This window comes from Ciconia boyciana, chromosome 22 (assembly GCF_034638445.1).
Source record: "Ciconia boyciana chromosome 22, ASM3463844v1, whole genome shotgun sequence".
Lineage (NCBI taxonomy): Eukaryota > Metazoa > Chordata > Aves > Ciconiiformes > Ciconiidae > Ciconia > Ciconia boyciana.
In genome coordinates this window covers 2,638,937-2,653,673 of record NC_132955.1, presented here as the reverse complement: position 1 = coordinate 2,653,673, position 14,737 = coordinate 2,638,937, and the positions used below count along the sequence as shown (strand labels likewise).

Sequence of the window (14,737 nt, the reverse complement as noted above, 5' to 3'; positions counted from 1 at the left end):
CGGAGCTCATGGCTCGGCTCTGCCAGGAGGTGCACCGAGCTGTGTGATAATGAAGGAGATGCCCTCCTAGCTGCCCTCTGGTTAAAATGCTCACGCAGGAGCCCAGGTTCAGCTGTGCTGTTGCTGGGCTGGGGTCAGGCACTTTTGCAGCTTGTTGGCTGGAGCTCTGGCTCTCGGGAGCGTGGAGGTGCTCAGCGTCCAGGGGAGCCAGGCGTCCTGGCTGCCTGCAAGGAGGTAGGTTGAGCTGGCCGGGGCTGTAAGAGGAGGAGGAGGCATCTGAGCGGAGCCCAGCAGTTCCTCCTACTTTTTTGGGGTGTCCCCGCCCTCCCTGCTTCCTTAGCCCCTGCCCCTGAGGGACAGGAGCAGTAGCAGCAGGTTTGACTCTTGTGGAAAGGAGGTGGCAGGTATCATGATCCCAGAAGAGATTCAGAGGCTCCTAGAAGGTAACCACAAATTCCTCCTTGCTCCCCTTCTGCTTCGTGGGGGAAGTCTGCTGTGGTTGCAGGGGAAGAAGCTGAAAAGCTTTTTGCACCTTGCTGGGCTGAGGCAGAGAGAGGAGTGGAAGGACTGTGGGAGTTACTTCTTCTCTAAGGCTGATGGTTTTGGGGTCCTCAGGTTATGTGTGCCTTCCCTGTCTCTAACCCCAATGAGAGTGTAGGGGATGGGGCTGCCTGTCCTGGTGTTTTTGGGGCTGTCCTCATGTTGCTGAGGAGCTGGCAGGTAGGTGGGTCCATGCCTGTGTTAGGGGTGGGGAAGCTCTCTGGTGGTCCCAGACTCTGTGTAAGGGGAAGAGAGCGTATGCAAGATTGAGGGGTGTCTTCTGGCGTGGTCAAAAGATGGCCCCCCGAGTGCTTTCAGTTAAGGTACTGAATGGCTCCACTGGTGAGCATCACTAGGGTGAGACAAGGGAGCGGGTACAAAGGGTGAAAGAAGCTTGTGTGCTACGGTGAGCCCTCTCAGCCCTTTTTGTTGTGGCTGTGGTAGCGGTGTCTCCTGGCTTTAGATGTTGTGCAAGTGTTGTACGTCGTGCTAGGGGTGCGGTGAGCAAGCTTGCTTGGTGGGGGTGCATCCTTCAACCCCATTGAAAATGGGGGTACAGCTGAGAGAGCAGTGTGGGCTTCAAGCCCCCGCTTCTGCTTGATAATTTGAATGTGACCTCCTGAGGTCTCAGCATCTGAGTGAATGAGCTGTGCTGAGAGCTGACAGCATTTACTTCTGGGTGCGTGTGAGATGGCAGATGGGAGGCTTCTGAAGTTGTCTTTCCTGGATTTCTTCACAAACTTGAACTCCACTCATTGCAGTGGTGGGTCAGCCAAGCAGAAACCATGCTAAACCCTTCTATCAAAATACGCTTCACTAACATAAACAGGTTCTGTACGGACCTTTGCAACCATTGCTGACCCCATGGTGTGGTTAGCAAAGGCTTGGCGAGAGAAGGTGACCACATTATAACCTCCCCATCAATAAAACTTCAGCAGCATCATTGCGGGCTGGAGCAACGGTGTTGGCTCACTGCTGAACGACACGTGCGCATGTCACCGACACATCCTGCTGTTGCAGATGTGGGTGGGTGGTGGGGAAGGAGTCGTTAGCATCTTGCTGCTCACCGCTCGGAGCGGTTGAGTTCGGGGCTGGCCCCGGCTGCCTCAAGGCTTCGTGACCTTTTGTTTCCTGTTGCGATGGTGCTGCCTTCCCCTCCGAGATGCCGGTTAACTTCCAGTCCTGGGATCTGTCAGTCTGAGAGAGAGAGTGTGCAGCCTCCAAGCCTGTCAAAGCTCTCTTCCAAATGTTTTGTGTCTTCCCCCAGATGTAGGTGTAAATTTTCTCCTCTGTTTTTTAATCATGGGGGCTTCAGCGAAGTTCACCCTTTCACGTTTTTGATGTGCAGCACTTTATTGTTCAGCGCTGACACTTTTGTAAACAACTCATTTCTGCAGCTGCCACCTTCCTTTAACTTAGATTATTTTCTTGTTAGCTGACTGTTTTTAATTGAAGGCTTCAGATCTCCTTCTAAAGCACAGCCTTTGTTTGCTGACAAGTATAGCAGGCTATGAATGGAGATTAATTGCATGTCACATACCTCCGTATCAAACTTGCTGTGTCTTAACAATCTATATGGTCTTGAGGCCTTCCAGCGGCTGAGGAGGTTTCTAGCTATGCAAGCTGGAAATGAAGGAGCTTGAGCTATTACAGTGTTTGCAAATTGCATTACCATAAGAATTGTTGTATTTAAAATAAAAATTACAAATAGAGGAGGAAACATGTACTGATGTACAGGCAATAACGTCTGCTTCCTTACATTAAAGTTTGGTCCGTAGTGCAGGACTGTTTACGCGATGCACAGAAGCAGGCAGTCAATGGCTTGCTAGTAACAGTTGTGTTGTTATCACCTAAGACATCGCTGAGGTTGCAGTGGTTGAAAGCCAACACAATACGGCTATTCTCTCAACGTTGCAATCCTGCAACACTTATCAATGCTTGCTTTTTTCTGTTTATGAATAGATGGGGTTGCAGCAATTATATTACTTCAAGTTCCACCTTGCAAATAAGCAATCCAAGTTCTCATTAACACTATGGTGTCAGTTAATTGCAGCGGGTTTCACTTTGGTTCAGCCACGTCCCTTTTAAAACTACTTTTGCTTAAGGGTATTTAATGTTTGTTTAGCACAATTTCTTCTGAAGGCTGAAAGAGTGGTTCTGAAAAATGAGATATATCTCTGACAAAGCCAGGGCTTCTGTTTTCATTTGTAGAGGCAAAGGCAGCCTGGCAGTCTGATTATCTTCCCTTCGCCTGCCTTGCTTGACCCTCTTCATTTCAGATGGTAGGTCTGGAAAGCCATTTTCTTGCTGGAGTTTGGGCAACAGGAGGGACAGAGCAGGTGCTGCACGGGGAGACTGTGACTGCACCTGCACAGCCTAACAAAGCTGGTAGCTGCTAATTGCAAGGCAAGCAGCTTCAGTGCTGTTTCAAAAATAAACAACAAAATGCTTTGTTTCATGAGGGCTAATAAGCCACAGTCAGCATTGGCGTAGCATCATGAGTAGCTCTGGAATTTAAACCTCAGGGAATTCGGGGTTGAGACTTGGAAGCTGTTCTCAGTTCCCCCGTCATCCAATGCGTAGGGGAGAACGTCCCATTCAGTCCATTGCAGGAGGATGGATGAAGATTGCTTCAGGTCTCAAGGTTTTCTTTGACTCAGCCCCACAAAAGCGGGAAGGCTCCTCTGAAAAATGTTGTTTCAGAATTAAACCAGCCTTTCTTGAGCTTGCAGAAAAGTCAAGAAACACTGTGTGCGATAGTTCACAGCTTTTATTTTGACGGGTGGGACAGGGGATGATACAAGTAGCCTTCCAAATCCCTGGCTGTCTTGGGGCGCATCTTGGAAATATTAATGCAGTCTCACGGAAGCTCAAGGTATCTGCACTCTCTGTGTTGATAGGTGTCCTAAACTTTTTTTTAAACTAATTTTTCCCAGCCAGCTGGGGTGAGAAACTGCAGGAGGGATTGTGTGAAGCATCGAGTAAGTGTTGGAGCAGACTGGTTGGCTCGCCATTATCTTGCATGGCTAAAACATTGTGATTCTGTGGGACTAGATCCTCTGTGCATGGAGTGTAGGATTTCTGTTGGCAGCCTTCTGATGGCAGAGGAATAGAAAAGAGCAAAAAAAAAAGTGAATGTGCGTATGTGCATGGAGGGAATACACATGGCATCTTACTACCTTTCAGCTCTGCTCATTGAGTGCTGATTAACTCCTGGAATTTAGTGCTGCCATTAAAAGGTTATTTACTACCTGGACTTCAGTGGTTGTGACATAATTCTTATGATGCTGTGCATCTCCTGCAGGATTAAAGTGGATAACTGCAATTGCCTCTAGAAACTCCCCTGAAACACTTGATGAAATCTCCACTATTTTTTTTTTCCACTCTTACCTTTTTAGCTACAGGAAATGAAAAGGAGAGTCCTGTAAACTTTCAGAGTGGATCGCAGAAAGCAATCTATAAACATCAAGAATATAATGTTACCGACAAGCAGTAAAACTAACATTAGGGTGATTTACTCTAGAGCTGCTTACATATTGCTCTTCCTGATCCACTTTGAGAGTTTATGGTTAGGCTTTCTTTTTCATTTCCTGGTGCTATAAACATAGTGGCTGGCTCTGAAAGGGGCTCTGCCTGGTTTGCAGAAGTGACCCTAGTTCTACTATAACTTATCCAGCAGCTGATCTGTGCTGACATCCCAGTAAGTAAATACCATATTACAGCTAATCGCATACTCATGGAGCTAATCTGCGCTTAAAAATGACAGAAGGATGCAGCTGATATTTGCACAAGTCCTGGGAGCAGTTTGTTTTTCTTGCTTGTTCTCTTTCACTGCGGAAATACAGCCTGTACGTAGTTTCTCTTGCTGACCCATTTCTACTGTGCTGTTTTTATGCTGGTTTGTATATAATAAATTGTCCCCTTAGCCTCATCTGTTCTTAAGCAGTAAGCTCCTCAGAGCAAGATATATCCTTTGTGCTTAGATATATGTACTTGGGTACTTTCTATGTAATTTGTAAGTGGTGTAAGCCTCAGCGTTGTTAGGCTTGTCATAAGCTGGTACTGTATCTTAGATGTACAGTTAAAACTGCATAGAGACGTACTGAAAATGAAACTTAGCCTAAGGATTACAGGATTGGCCTGGGATTTAAAAAGCTTCACTCAACACAAAGGCTTTGCCAGAGCAGCTATCCCAGGCAGGCTATCTAGGGCTGAATTACCAGCAGTGAACTTGATATCAATAGGCATTTTGGCCTGACACCTCTGTGCTCCTGGAGCTCCCAAAACCGCTGCTGATTGTAGGCGTGGGTTTGAGAGCGATGCTGTGAATGAGCGTTACTGCCCGTCTGCTGAGATGTGGCAACTGGGCATCCCCACGTCCGAGGGGCTGTGCTAGGGTGCTTCGGTGTCTCAGTGCTGCGTGCGGGCTTTAAGCTATGAAGCTATTGGACTCCGCATCTTATTAGCAACCAGGGAGATTTCTCCATTTTCTCCTTGTCTACAGTACGGCTACAAATCTGGGAATTTTTATTACTTCTTTTTACTAAACTTGGGCCCCTTTTTTTTTTTTTTGCTTGACTTTTTCCTCCCTTTTTTTCCCCTCCCTCCTGTGCTGCTGCTTTTTGATCTCTCCAACTTTAAATTTTTTAAAAGAAGTGCATTATAATCGGTTCTGTTCTCTCTCTCTGTTCTCTCTGAGAAGCGGGCTTCTCAGCTATGAAGTGGTGGCTGCAGCTGTGAGGCACAGCTGGCTCGGACCTGGTTCTTGTGGGTCAGGAGTCCCCCTGGTAGGAGGAAAGGCAAGGAGACAGAGGAAGGAGCTAGTGAGGACCTGGAGGAGTCTGAGTTTGGCTGAAATGTGCTTATTAGTGAGTGCTCCCATGGAAATAGTGCTTTCAGCTGGATAAATCCAGAAAGGAGAACCAGACTGTTACGGAGACAAGTGTTATGATCTGGATGCGCTTCTCCTTCCCAGGCTGCTGTGGTCAGAGTTGGGTCTCTCTGGTCCTGCCCCTCTGTCACTCTGAAGAGGAGGTGGGAAGAGGGCCCTGTTCCTGGCGGATGCCCAAGCATCAGCCTTGTTCCTGTCCATGTCCTTCCTTATGCTCGTCACCTTAAAGAGCTCTCCCGCCCCAAGCCTTTCTTGCGTGTGTCATGAGCAGGCAACAAAAAGAAATGAGCGCTCCTGATTTTAACAGAAAAAGGTATTATCTCATATGGCATTTTGATCTTGAGATGTACTTGCAGGTGGAAGAGCTGGTTTTAAGGAGCTGTGCAGATTCCTGGGGTGTGCTAAACAGTGCTGGCTGTTGTACCAGCAGCTGAAGCATAAGGAGCTGAAAGTCTTGCAAGCAGGATATTAAACTGACATTAGTGTCACAGTATGGGGTGTGAGTTAAAGGTTGGAGAGGCCTGTGGATGTACAACACCATAGCTTTGAAGCCAATCTTTTCCCTGCTAGCAGTAATGCTGCTGAAGTACAAGGATGGAATTCTCCTATACAGAGCAGGTGTGATTGGAACGGTTTTGTTTTCTATGAGTTTTTTTTTTGAGGTTTCTGCAAAGAACACAAATATTTATGCAAATAGAAAACACTTAACCTGAGCTGGAAGATAAAAGGATTACATTTCTGCATATAGATGTGGTTTCCAGGTGAGAGAATACCGTATTTACTTTTGCCTAGCTGTCTCTGTTGAGCAAGCACAGGGTGTAGGATTTCAGTGATAACCTTGCGGGAGAACCCATGTTGTGATACGAGTGCACATAGGCTAGTGCACAACCAACCTGGTGTTCAGTGCTTGGCCTTTACGGAGATCATCCTTGTGAAAACCACAGGTTAGAGTTTCCTTGAAGTGTCAGTGGATATCTTGCAGTGGTGTTTTAAAAGTGCTTTGGATCCTCCTCTGAACGGGATAACCACTTCTTCTGTCCTTACTTAATGCCAAAAGCATTTCACAGCAGCAGATTTTTAGGGTTTGGGGCAGCAGAGAGGCAGGTAGAGTTGCACTTTAGTCCAATAGACCTATCCATGTTTCACCTTCCTCTTCCTTTTTTTCTGCTTGGTGGTTTCTTTGCAGTTGCTTATTTGCCTTGGACCATTGCAACTAGAGAGAAGCTCTGTAATTGCATGCAATATTTAGATCTTCTATCTGCAATCCGTTCAGTGTCTTAACTTCTCCAAATGAAGTCTTCAGATTGACTTGTGTCTCTAGATCAGACTGCTCGGTATGGTGCTTCAGGGGCTTCCCAGTGCACAGCCAGGTCCAGGTTTCTTCGCCAAGAACAGGTTAGTTTTAACCTGTAATTCTCTCTTTCCCAGATGTTGAAGCTTACCTGGCGGATGGACTACAGAATGAACACTTGAGCGCTAAAGCAAGTGAGCAGAGGGATGCAATTCTCTTCGGCTTCCAGCAAGTCAAAGCCAGGTTTGTGTTATCTGCATTACTTTCTAATGGCAGTGCTTCAGAACAGTGTCACGCCTTGGGGTACCACATGCTGTATTTGACCAGCTGGACCATGCTTTGAAAGTTAATGGACATTCAGGGCTTGCTATAATGTGAGAGTGCACCGCACACTGGTTTGTACGCTATCCTATCTAACCAGTTATATGGTTGTCTGCAAAGTTGTCATTATTTCTGTTTGGAATTTTTGGGTTTCAAAGTGAAAAATCGTGCCTTGGGCTGGCTCTGTACAGCTCTTTGCATATGGGTCTCTGGTCCTGTCCTGTTCTTCCTTCTCCCTTGTTCTAGAGAGGATTTTGTGGAAAAAATCCATCACTTGATACTTAGGCTTTTGGGTAAATCAATACAGTGAGCAAAGATTCATGCTGCTGGCTTACTGCTGAAAGTATCTATTCCACAAGCGGGTCTTGAACTCAAATATGTATTGCCTGGACTTTGATACAGTAGAAAGGAATGAAGAGGACTTCTTGAATTAAAACTCCGGTTTCACCTAGGTTCCAAAATCTCATGTCCTCAGGACTGTTCAAGTCCTGCATGAGAACATGAGCTGCATCATTTGGATGAGTGAGTGAAGCAAACAAAGGTTGTTCTATTGTGCTAGGGGAAAATCGAGGAACATAAACAGAAAACAGGTTGCTGGAGGCTTAAATAAAACTTTCAGCCTCAGCTGCATCATATTTTTGGCTAGAAACGTGATCCAGAGCTTGCTGTTAATGTTCTAGTTATAAGATATGAGTTGTGCCACTTGAAGTTAAGACCTGACAATAAAACTCAGGGTGGCTGACTGATCTAAGCATCCATTTTAAATAAAACTGCTGTTGAGTCCATGAGAAGTGGAGAATTTTCTCCTTCGGAAGGGCACAGCCAGACTCTATTCCCTGCAGTCCCACTGAAGAACTTTGCAAGATGCCCTGCTGTATCTTAATCGATCTTTCCTGCTGGCTAATTAAGCATCAGTTTTACTCAGCAACACGGGACTGTGTAATTATCAGCCTGGGTTGCCCTGAATAATTGAAACAAGCTGAACGCAGAAGATGGAAGCCTTTGGAAAATGGGGCCGTAGCATATCTAATGGAGGAATGGGGGGTGTGTGTGTGTAGCAGTGTCCTGTAATATTGCAGAAGAAAGGGCTTGATTGCATGTTTACAACAGATTGGTGTGGTTTCTCTGAAAAATTCCCACTCCTTGGCAGGTATTGATCTTGGATGGAAAGAGTTAAGTAAGCAGAATTCTGAACCTGAAGTATTCAGACATCAAGTCAAGCTTTTTGTCAACTGTCCTGAGAACATGCAACTTTAAAAGGGACGACTCTTTCTCTGCATATAATGCAACTTTAGGTCTGTTTTTAGTGAGTTAAAAACAAATAGCATGGAACTTGATAAATGTGTGAGGCACTTGGCGAGCTTGGAAATACTGGATTGTTCTTGCTTCCTGAAGTAGGTGGTCTGTCTTTGTGTGATGTTAGATTTGTGGACAATGCTTGAGCAGCAGGGAAAGGTGCTGCTATGGCCATCGTCCCATGGACCTCTGGCTTCGCAGAGGCTGCGTGTGGTTTTGGTGACTTGCTCAAGAAGGAGCAGCCTTGGGGCGAACACTGATGCTGTAACACAGAACTCAACCTTGGCTCTTAGCTCTTTCTCAGCCTAAGAGTACAATTTGGGATAAAGCTTTTAGAACAAAGTCATCTCAAAAAAGCAGGAGATTTGGTGACGCAGCCTTTGCATCAGGAGGAGAGGTGATATGCAAATTCCTCCTGGATGCTCAGGTTCAGATGTGGGCCTTGGTCCTGTTGCTTATTGAAATAAATTGCAGGTACTGCTGGAGGAGAAAGCGAGACCCTTGAGCAAAGACTACAGGGCACTGCTGATTTCCTACTTGTGTTTTATTGCCCGGTGGCATTTGGAAAGGGTGAGAAGAACAGAGTATACAGATGTCCTTGTTCTGACCTGAGCCATTAACGCAATGATTTGTGGTGGGAGATTACTGTAACGATGACTGTGTCTTTTTATTTGAAAGGATCTAAGCAAGTCTTGCTCTTGGGGATGAGGCGTGGGTTTGTCTCTTCAGGGAGCTCGCTGTGGCTTTTGTGGCGGGTGTTCAGGAAATCATCAGCCTTCGTCTTCAGGAAGCGCCTGCCTCCCCCGAGCAGCCCTGCTCTCTGCGTTTCACCTCTGCAGGGTGAAACACAGCATGGCGTGTAGGGTTTCATTATTTGGGTTCATAATGGACATAAGTAAACTGCTCAACTACTGGGGAGAGACACATGCGTCTCTGAAAGGGAAGAGCTTCATCTAGTGTGATTATCCTGAGCCAGACTCAATAACTGTTCCTGTAACTTGGCCGTCAGGTCTTTATATCGCTGCTCTCCCCATGGCCTCATAACATTCCCCCACCAGGAGGTTCGCTGATGACTCTAATGTGAACAAGTGGTTGGGCTTTATGTCTCCATGTGCTACCTGTGAGGATATATTGTTCCCGTCTCACCGCAAGAAGTGCGGTAGGTAGGGAGTGGATTGTGTTTGCAGGTTATAATTTTTTCCAAGGCAGTCTGGGGTATTTTTGCTCGAGGAGCCATGTCGGAGGCGTTGCAGGCGGCGGCTGTGGGGAGGCTGTCACCATACGGCTGAGTTATGAGTCCCTGTACCGTTTTACTTTCAGAATTCATTTGGTTATTTAAAGTGCACTGTTGTGTTGAAACAGTTCTCTCTTTTCTTTCTCTTTTTTTTTTTTCCCCTCCCTACTAAGTCAGGTCCTATTCCACTTTCTAATATCTTATATGTAAATCCTGGCCTGGCAATTTTTTTCCTAATCATCTCTTTGGTTTTGTTGAGAATCTCTTTTTTTTTTTTTTTTTTTTTTTAATTGCTTTCTCTGATTGCTTTGCATGGCATCCAGGAAAACAAGCCACAGAACACAACTGGAGGCTTGGTCCCTAGGAATTATCTGTGTGAGGGATGAGGATCTCACAGCACAGTGGTACATACTGTGTCTTGACCGTAGGCTGAGGTCTCTGCTCTAGTCCTGAACGGAAAAACAAAGTGTTTGTAATGGATAAAAATTGCTTAAAAAGCAGCTTTGGTTTGGGGGAGGGTAGGCGGAGGATGTGGTGCTGGGGCAGTTTTGCTTGTCTTCCAGAAGTCCCAAAGGTTGTCAGTTGCTTCTGTTTTAGGTCCGTTGGTGCCGAGGGTTTGTTTCAAGTTGTTCCTTGGGAACGTCGCTGCTGTTTCTTGTGTCCTAACAAAGCCAGCTGCAGAGCTAGCAGCAGATGTCCGACACCTGGGATGGATCGGATACATGACTCCGCTCAGGAACACAAGCCCATTCTTGTCCTTTGGCAAGAGCAGTAACAAAAAAAAAAACAACCCTCGTCTTCTTGCTGTTAAATGACCTCACCTCAGCATTTCAACATTTCTAGAGCAGTTACAATGGCAGGGGGTGAGATGGGGAGAATGGGATTTATTTAAAAATATGGAGATAAATAGTTCCTCCATCTCCTTGGAGTCAGCTAGTCATTTAAACTCCCTGTAGGAAGGCAAGTTTGCATTGATGGAAACAAATTCTTAGTATTTTTTTTTTTTTCCCCTGAGGTGAAATGTAATAGTGCTAAAAGGAGGGCAAGGCAGGCCTGTTGTATATCAAAGCAGAAATGAAGAGAAAGGGGCTTAATTAATGTTGAGTTTTTCGCATATACCCACAAGGAAATCCAAAATAGACACTGAAACTCTACCTTTAATTTGCTCCGCTGTGACTAAAACACCGACGTGAACCTGAGGCCCAATCCTGCTACTCATAACTAATGCACAGGACCATTTTTCGCCATTCCTACCAGCAGCAGGAGCTCCAGCACAGACCAAGCTCTTCACCTCTGGATAACAACCCCCAAAACCTCATTTTACTGCCTCATTGTCTAATCCTACTTAAAGTTTATGGCAATATTCCCAACGCTGCTACTGTGCTATCGGTGAGGAAAAGTCTGCACGTGGTCTTTTAACTCTGCAGTGAAACTTCTCACGTATCAGACATCTCCCGGTGATGTCCTGGGCTGCTACAGAGAGCCTGCAGAAGCCAAAGTCTTTCCTGGACCTCCACAGTCACCGTAGTGCCACGCTGGTATTTGTGTCCAGTGTCACAAATGCGAGAGTGCTCTGGCTGGCAGCGTGTTTGCCTTCCCAGCCTGGACAGCAGACGTGTGCTCCCTGCCTGGTCGAGTGATTTAGTCTCTAATGTAAGTGTGGGATGAGGTTTAAATGTCTGATTGTGTAGTGAAAGGCCATAGCTGTGCTGCATCTTCAGCCAGAGGCTGGGCTCTGCCACCGTGAGCCTTGTTTGGAACACTGAGGTTCAGAAAAATAAATACAGCCTCTGAGCTTAGAAACTGCTCACCCTCGGTGCGGAGATGCAGAACACAGAGGGGGTCCGACATGCTCCCAGTGCCTGGGTAGCTGTTTCCATACTCTGTTTCAATCTGAGCTGCAGAAATACTTGTTTTTGGGGAGCACCATCACCTAGTTCCTGCTGGGTGCTTTGCCACATCCGGCCCTGCCGGTGTTACTGTCAGTAAGAAATCCTGCACTTGCTGCTGGAGCTGAAACAGGATGGTTTGTCCCCAGATGGAAGTGTAAGGGAAGAGGCAACACGGCGTGACTGCCTCTGGTTTGGGCGCCCTTGGGGTCGTGCTACAAATCTCAGCAAGCTGTTGTACCATGTGGTTCATGCACGTTGTCACAAACCAATAAGCTACTGGTTTTATTGGTTTACAGGTGTAGCTGAACTGTAGATACTTCAACACCAAGGGAGCTTTGCCTAATTATCGGGTTGGACTTGATCCTTTCTGTGGCAAGGTATTACAGTAGGATTGTAAAAGATTCACTAATGGAAATACATCCCAAATTCTGTCTAAAGCAGTGTGTTTGGCCTGTTTTAATAAACTTCTAACCGTATTAACTACATTTATTACTTCAATTTTCAACCTTATTTTAAAGTTTTAAGATTGAAATTAAAGAAAATGCAATTTCAGGGTAATTTTGCTTCATTAGTGTAAATGCACTGCCTGTAATTCCTACCAATATTAAACTCATTATGCTGAATAACGTGTGATACCAAGATAAAAAGGAATTTAAGAATGTGACCTGATGGGCAGATAATTGAGCTCAGCACATTAATGCCAGGGCTGGACTAGAGCCCCACCACATTGTCCTTAATTAGGCAAAGTGCTGTTCTCCTCCTTCATGTTCTTCAGAGAGCTGAAATTTATTTGCTCAGCAAGGAAACGATCTTGCTGAGCAGGATTTCATTCACGCTTACTTTGGCCATTAAATACAGATCTGTTCTGCAAAAAAATAAAAGCAAGTCCCTGCCACTTCAGAAGTACTTAGCAGGTTTGGGATTTGCATTTTTCTATCCTAAAAATGAGCTCCTCAGGTTGTTTTTTCCTTCGTGCAGGGGAGACGTGGTCCTGCTCAGGGTGGGGGGGAAGCACTGGCTTGGGGACACGTAAGCGTGCACTGGACCAGCTGGTGTTAATGGAGATCTAACGCTTCTCACCACCCCGCACCAGTACATCTGTGCCTGGGTGTGTGTGAGCACAGGCATTCCTTCAGTTCTCAACAGTCAAGTTTAATACTGACCGTGGTGATTATTTCTTTTTAAAGTCTGGTAAAGTTTCTGTTAGGATGTTCCCAATTTATTCTCTAAATCTCGATAGGGGATTTTTTTTTTCCCCTCCTTTTGGGGAGCGCTGAGGAAGGAATTCTCCTGTGTTAATAGATGCCGTGGCAGGGGCACAAATTCAATTCAGCTGTTACCATATTCTACCTGCTTTTATACCTGGGGTGAATGTGGCCATTCACTCTGCCAGTAATGCAGTTTGGTGCCTTCTGGGTTAGACTCGTTTCAGTAATTTGCATCATTTTCCATTCCAGCTGATAAAATTACCCCTGTTTCCCCATCCATTTCCTTGTGAATGCATTGTTAATCTGAAACCTGAGGACTGTAAATGATTGAAATTGTGTAACCAGAGTCTTTGCATAGCTGCTGCTGCTGCTTCTGTAACATTTAACCGAGAAATGCATTTGAAGTGGTTTGTAACAGACTTTGCTAATGGTGAGCTCCCCAATTCCATTTTCATCTTTTTTTTTTCTGCTTGAAATCTTGTACAGCATTGATTTTAAAAAAATTTTTTGCAAACATTAAAAACCAATGAATACTGTGCACCAAACAAATTAGACTGTCTTGAAATATCTAATTTAATAACATCTGTGGTGATATTAGTGTTCTTAATTGGACAGGAAAATACAGGAAATTTGATTGAAACCTGACTTTATTTTATGGTTCCTGCTGAAATTGAGTCTGAGAGGAAAGTGGGGTTGAGACTTTTATAGACTTTAGAGCTGCAAAGAGACCATTATAACCATCAGGTTTGACCCCCTGCATAATACAAACCGTAAGATTTCAGACAGCAATTTTTGCTTCTAGCCCCAAATGGATCTGGTTTGACTCCTTCAGCTCTAGGATTTGCTGCAAGCAGTGGATGCTGGTCAGCAAACTCAAGCTGTGGATGGGAGGAGGGCATGTGTTAATAATGTATTTTACCGGATGTTTGTGCCGTTGGTGGGAGTCGTGACCCCCCCCTGTGCAACAGAGGCCTGGGGTAGATCTGCGGCTTGAGTTTTGTGTAAAGGTTGGAAATGGAGGCGTAAAAACAAATTATCTTGGTGCTCCAGGAAAACATGAGTTCTGTGTGCATACCAAAGGGCAAATCTAGACCTAGCGTGGCAAGAATAATACTGACCCACGGGGGAATTTCATCCTTGCACGTTCCAGGGCTTAATCTGCTCTTCCTTTTGGAATAAGAAGGGATATTTCTGGGTTTCCCTGGTTTAAACGCTGCTGCCGAGCTGATAGGAGTGTTGAAGTAACTTCTTTGCTGGTAGTCCTGCATCTGCAAGGAATGGAGTCCTGCTGGGTCAGGCCTGGCAGCATCCCTGCCCTCAGGTGACTGCTTTTGACTAAAAGAGCTATGGAAAGCAAATGACTTTGTTGAAAGTTAATCCATCATACAGGATGGCTAGGAAGGGTAGGATTTGGAGAACTTGTTTTCAAACCTCACAAGTGCCTAACTGATGCTTTTGGGGTTGCTTCCAATCTTGCTTCTGTTATAAACCAGTGCACAGATAAGATCTATGATCAAGGTCCTGATGTGTCCTGGAAGCATCTTTCATTTCTGAAGACCCTGGCTCTGTGGGAGGTAGCAGAAGGCTCTGGTCCTTACAGACCAGACATGGAGAAACATCAGTTCTGGCTCAAGACTGTAAGGACAGTGGGTTCCTGTTGGGAATGAGGCTTTCTGGCAAACCTGCCTGCTCTGTGACTCAGTTTCCCTGTCCAACGTGACAACAGCATTTTCTTCTACTCTTTCTCATGGTAATTTGCCCTCTGAGGTCTGTTTACACAGTTGAGTTGCAGTTTTGATTGGGTCCAGTTGGAGACACTGCTACTAGGAGGCTGATGAATTAGAACTGGGATCTGTATGTTTTTCAGGAGCAAAGAACATAAACACTTCCAGAAAAGCGAGCCCCTCTGATGTTTGCTTGTTGAGTGCATAACCTCAAAGGCTATACGATCGTGAGAAACGCTTTGTATTTTCAGCAGAATAAATCTGTGAGTTCTTTCAGTCTGGCCCGAAATATGCACCGATGAGGTGAGAGAGGTGGGTGGTTCATTGCGAACCATGCGGG

General features: G+C 45.6%; 1 protein-coding gene across 1 annotated transcript in view; it reads left to right on the top strand.

Annotated features, from left to right (window-relative positions):
• The first annotated feature begins 363 nt into the window (after positions 1–363).
• The window catches only part of SKAP1 (src kinase associated phosphoprotein 1), a 158,498-nt gene continuing 144,124 nt past the window's right edge, over positions 364–14,737 (top strand). The window contains exons 1-2 of the mRNA XM_072885904.1: positions 364–443; positions 6,860–6,965. Of these exons, the coding sequence (XP_072742005.1) occupies positions 410–443; positions 6,860–6,965 (140 nt within the window). The 5' untranslated portion in view covers positions 364–409. The remainder of the gene's footprint in view (positions 444–6,859; positions 6,966–14,737) is intronic.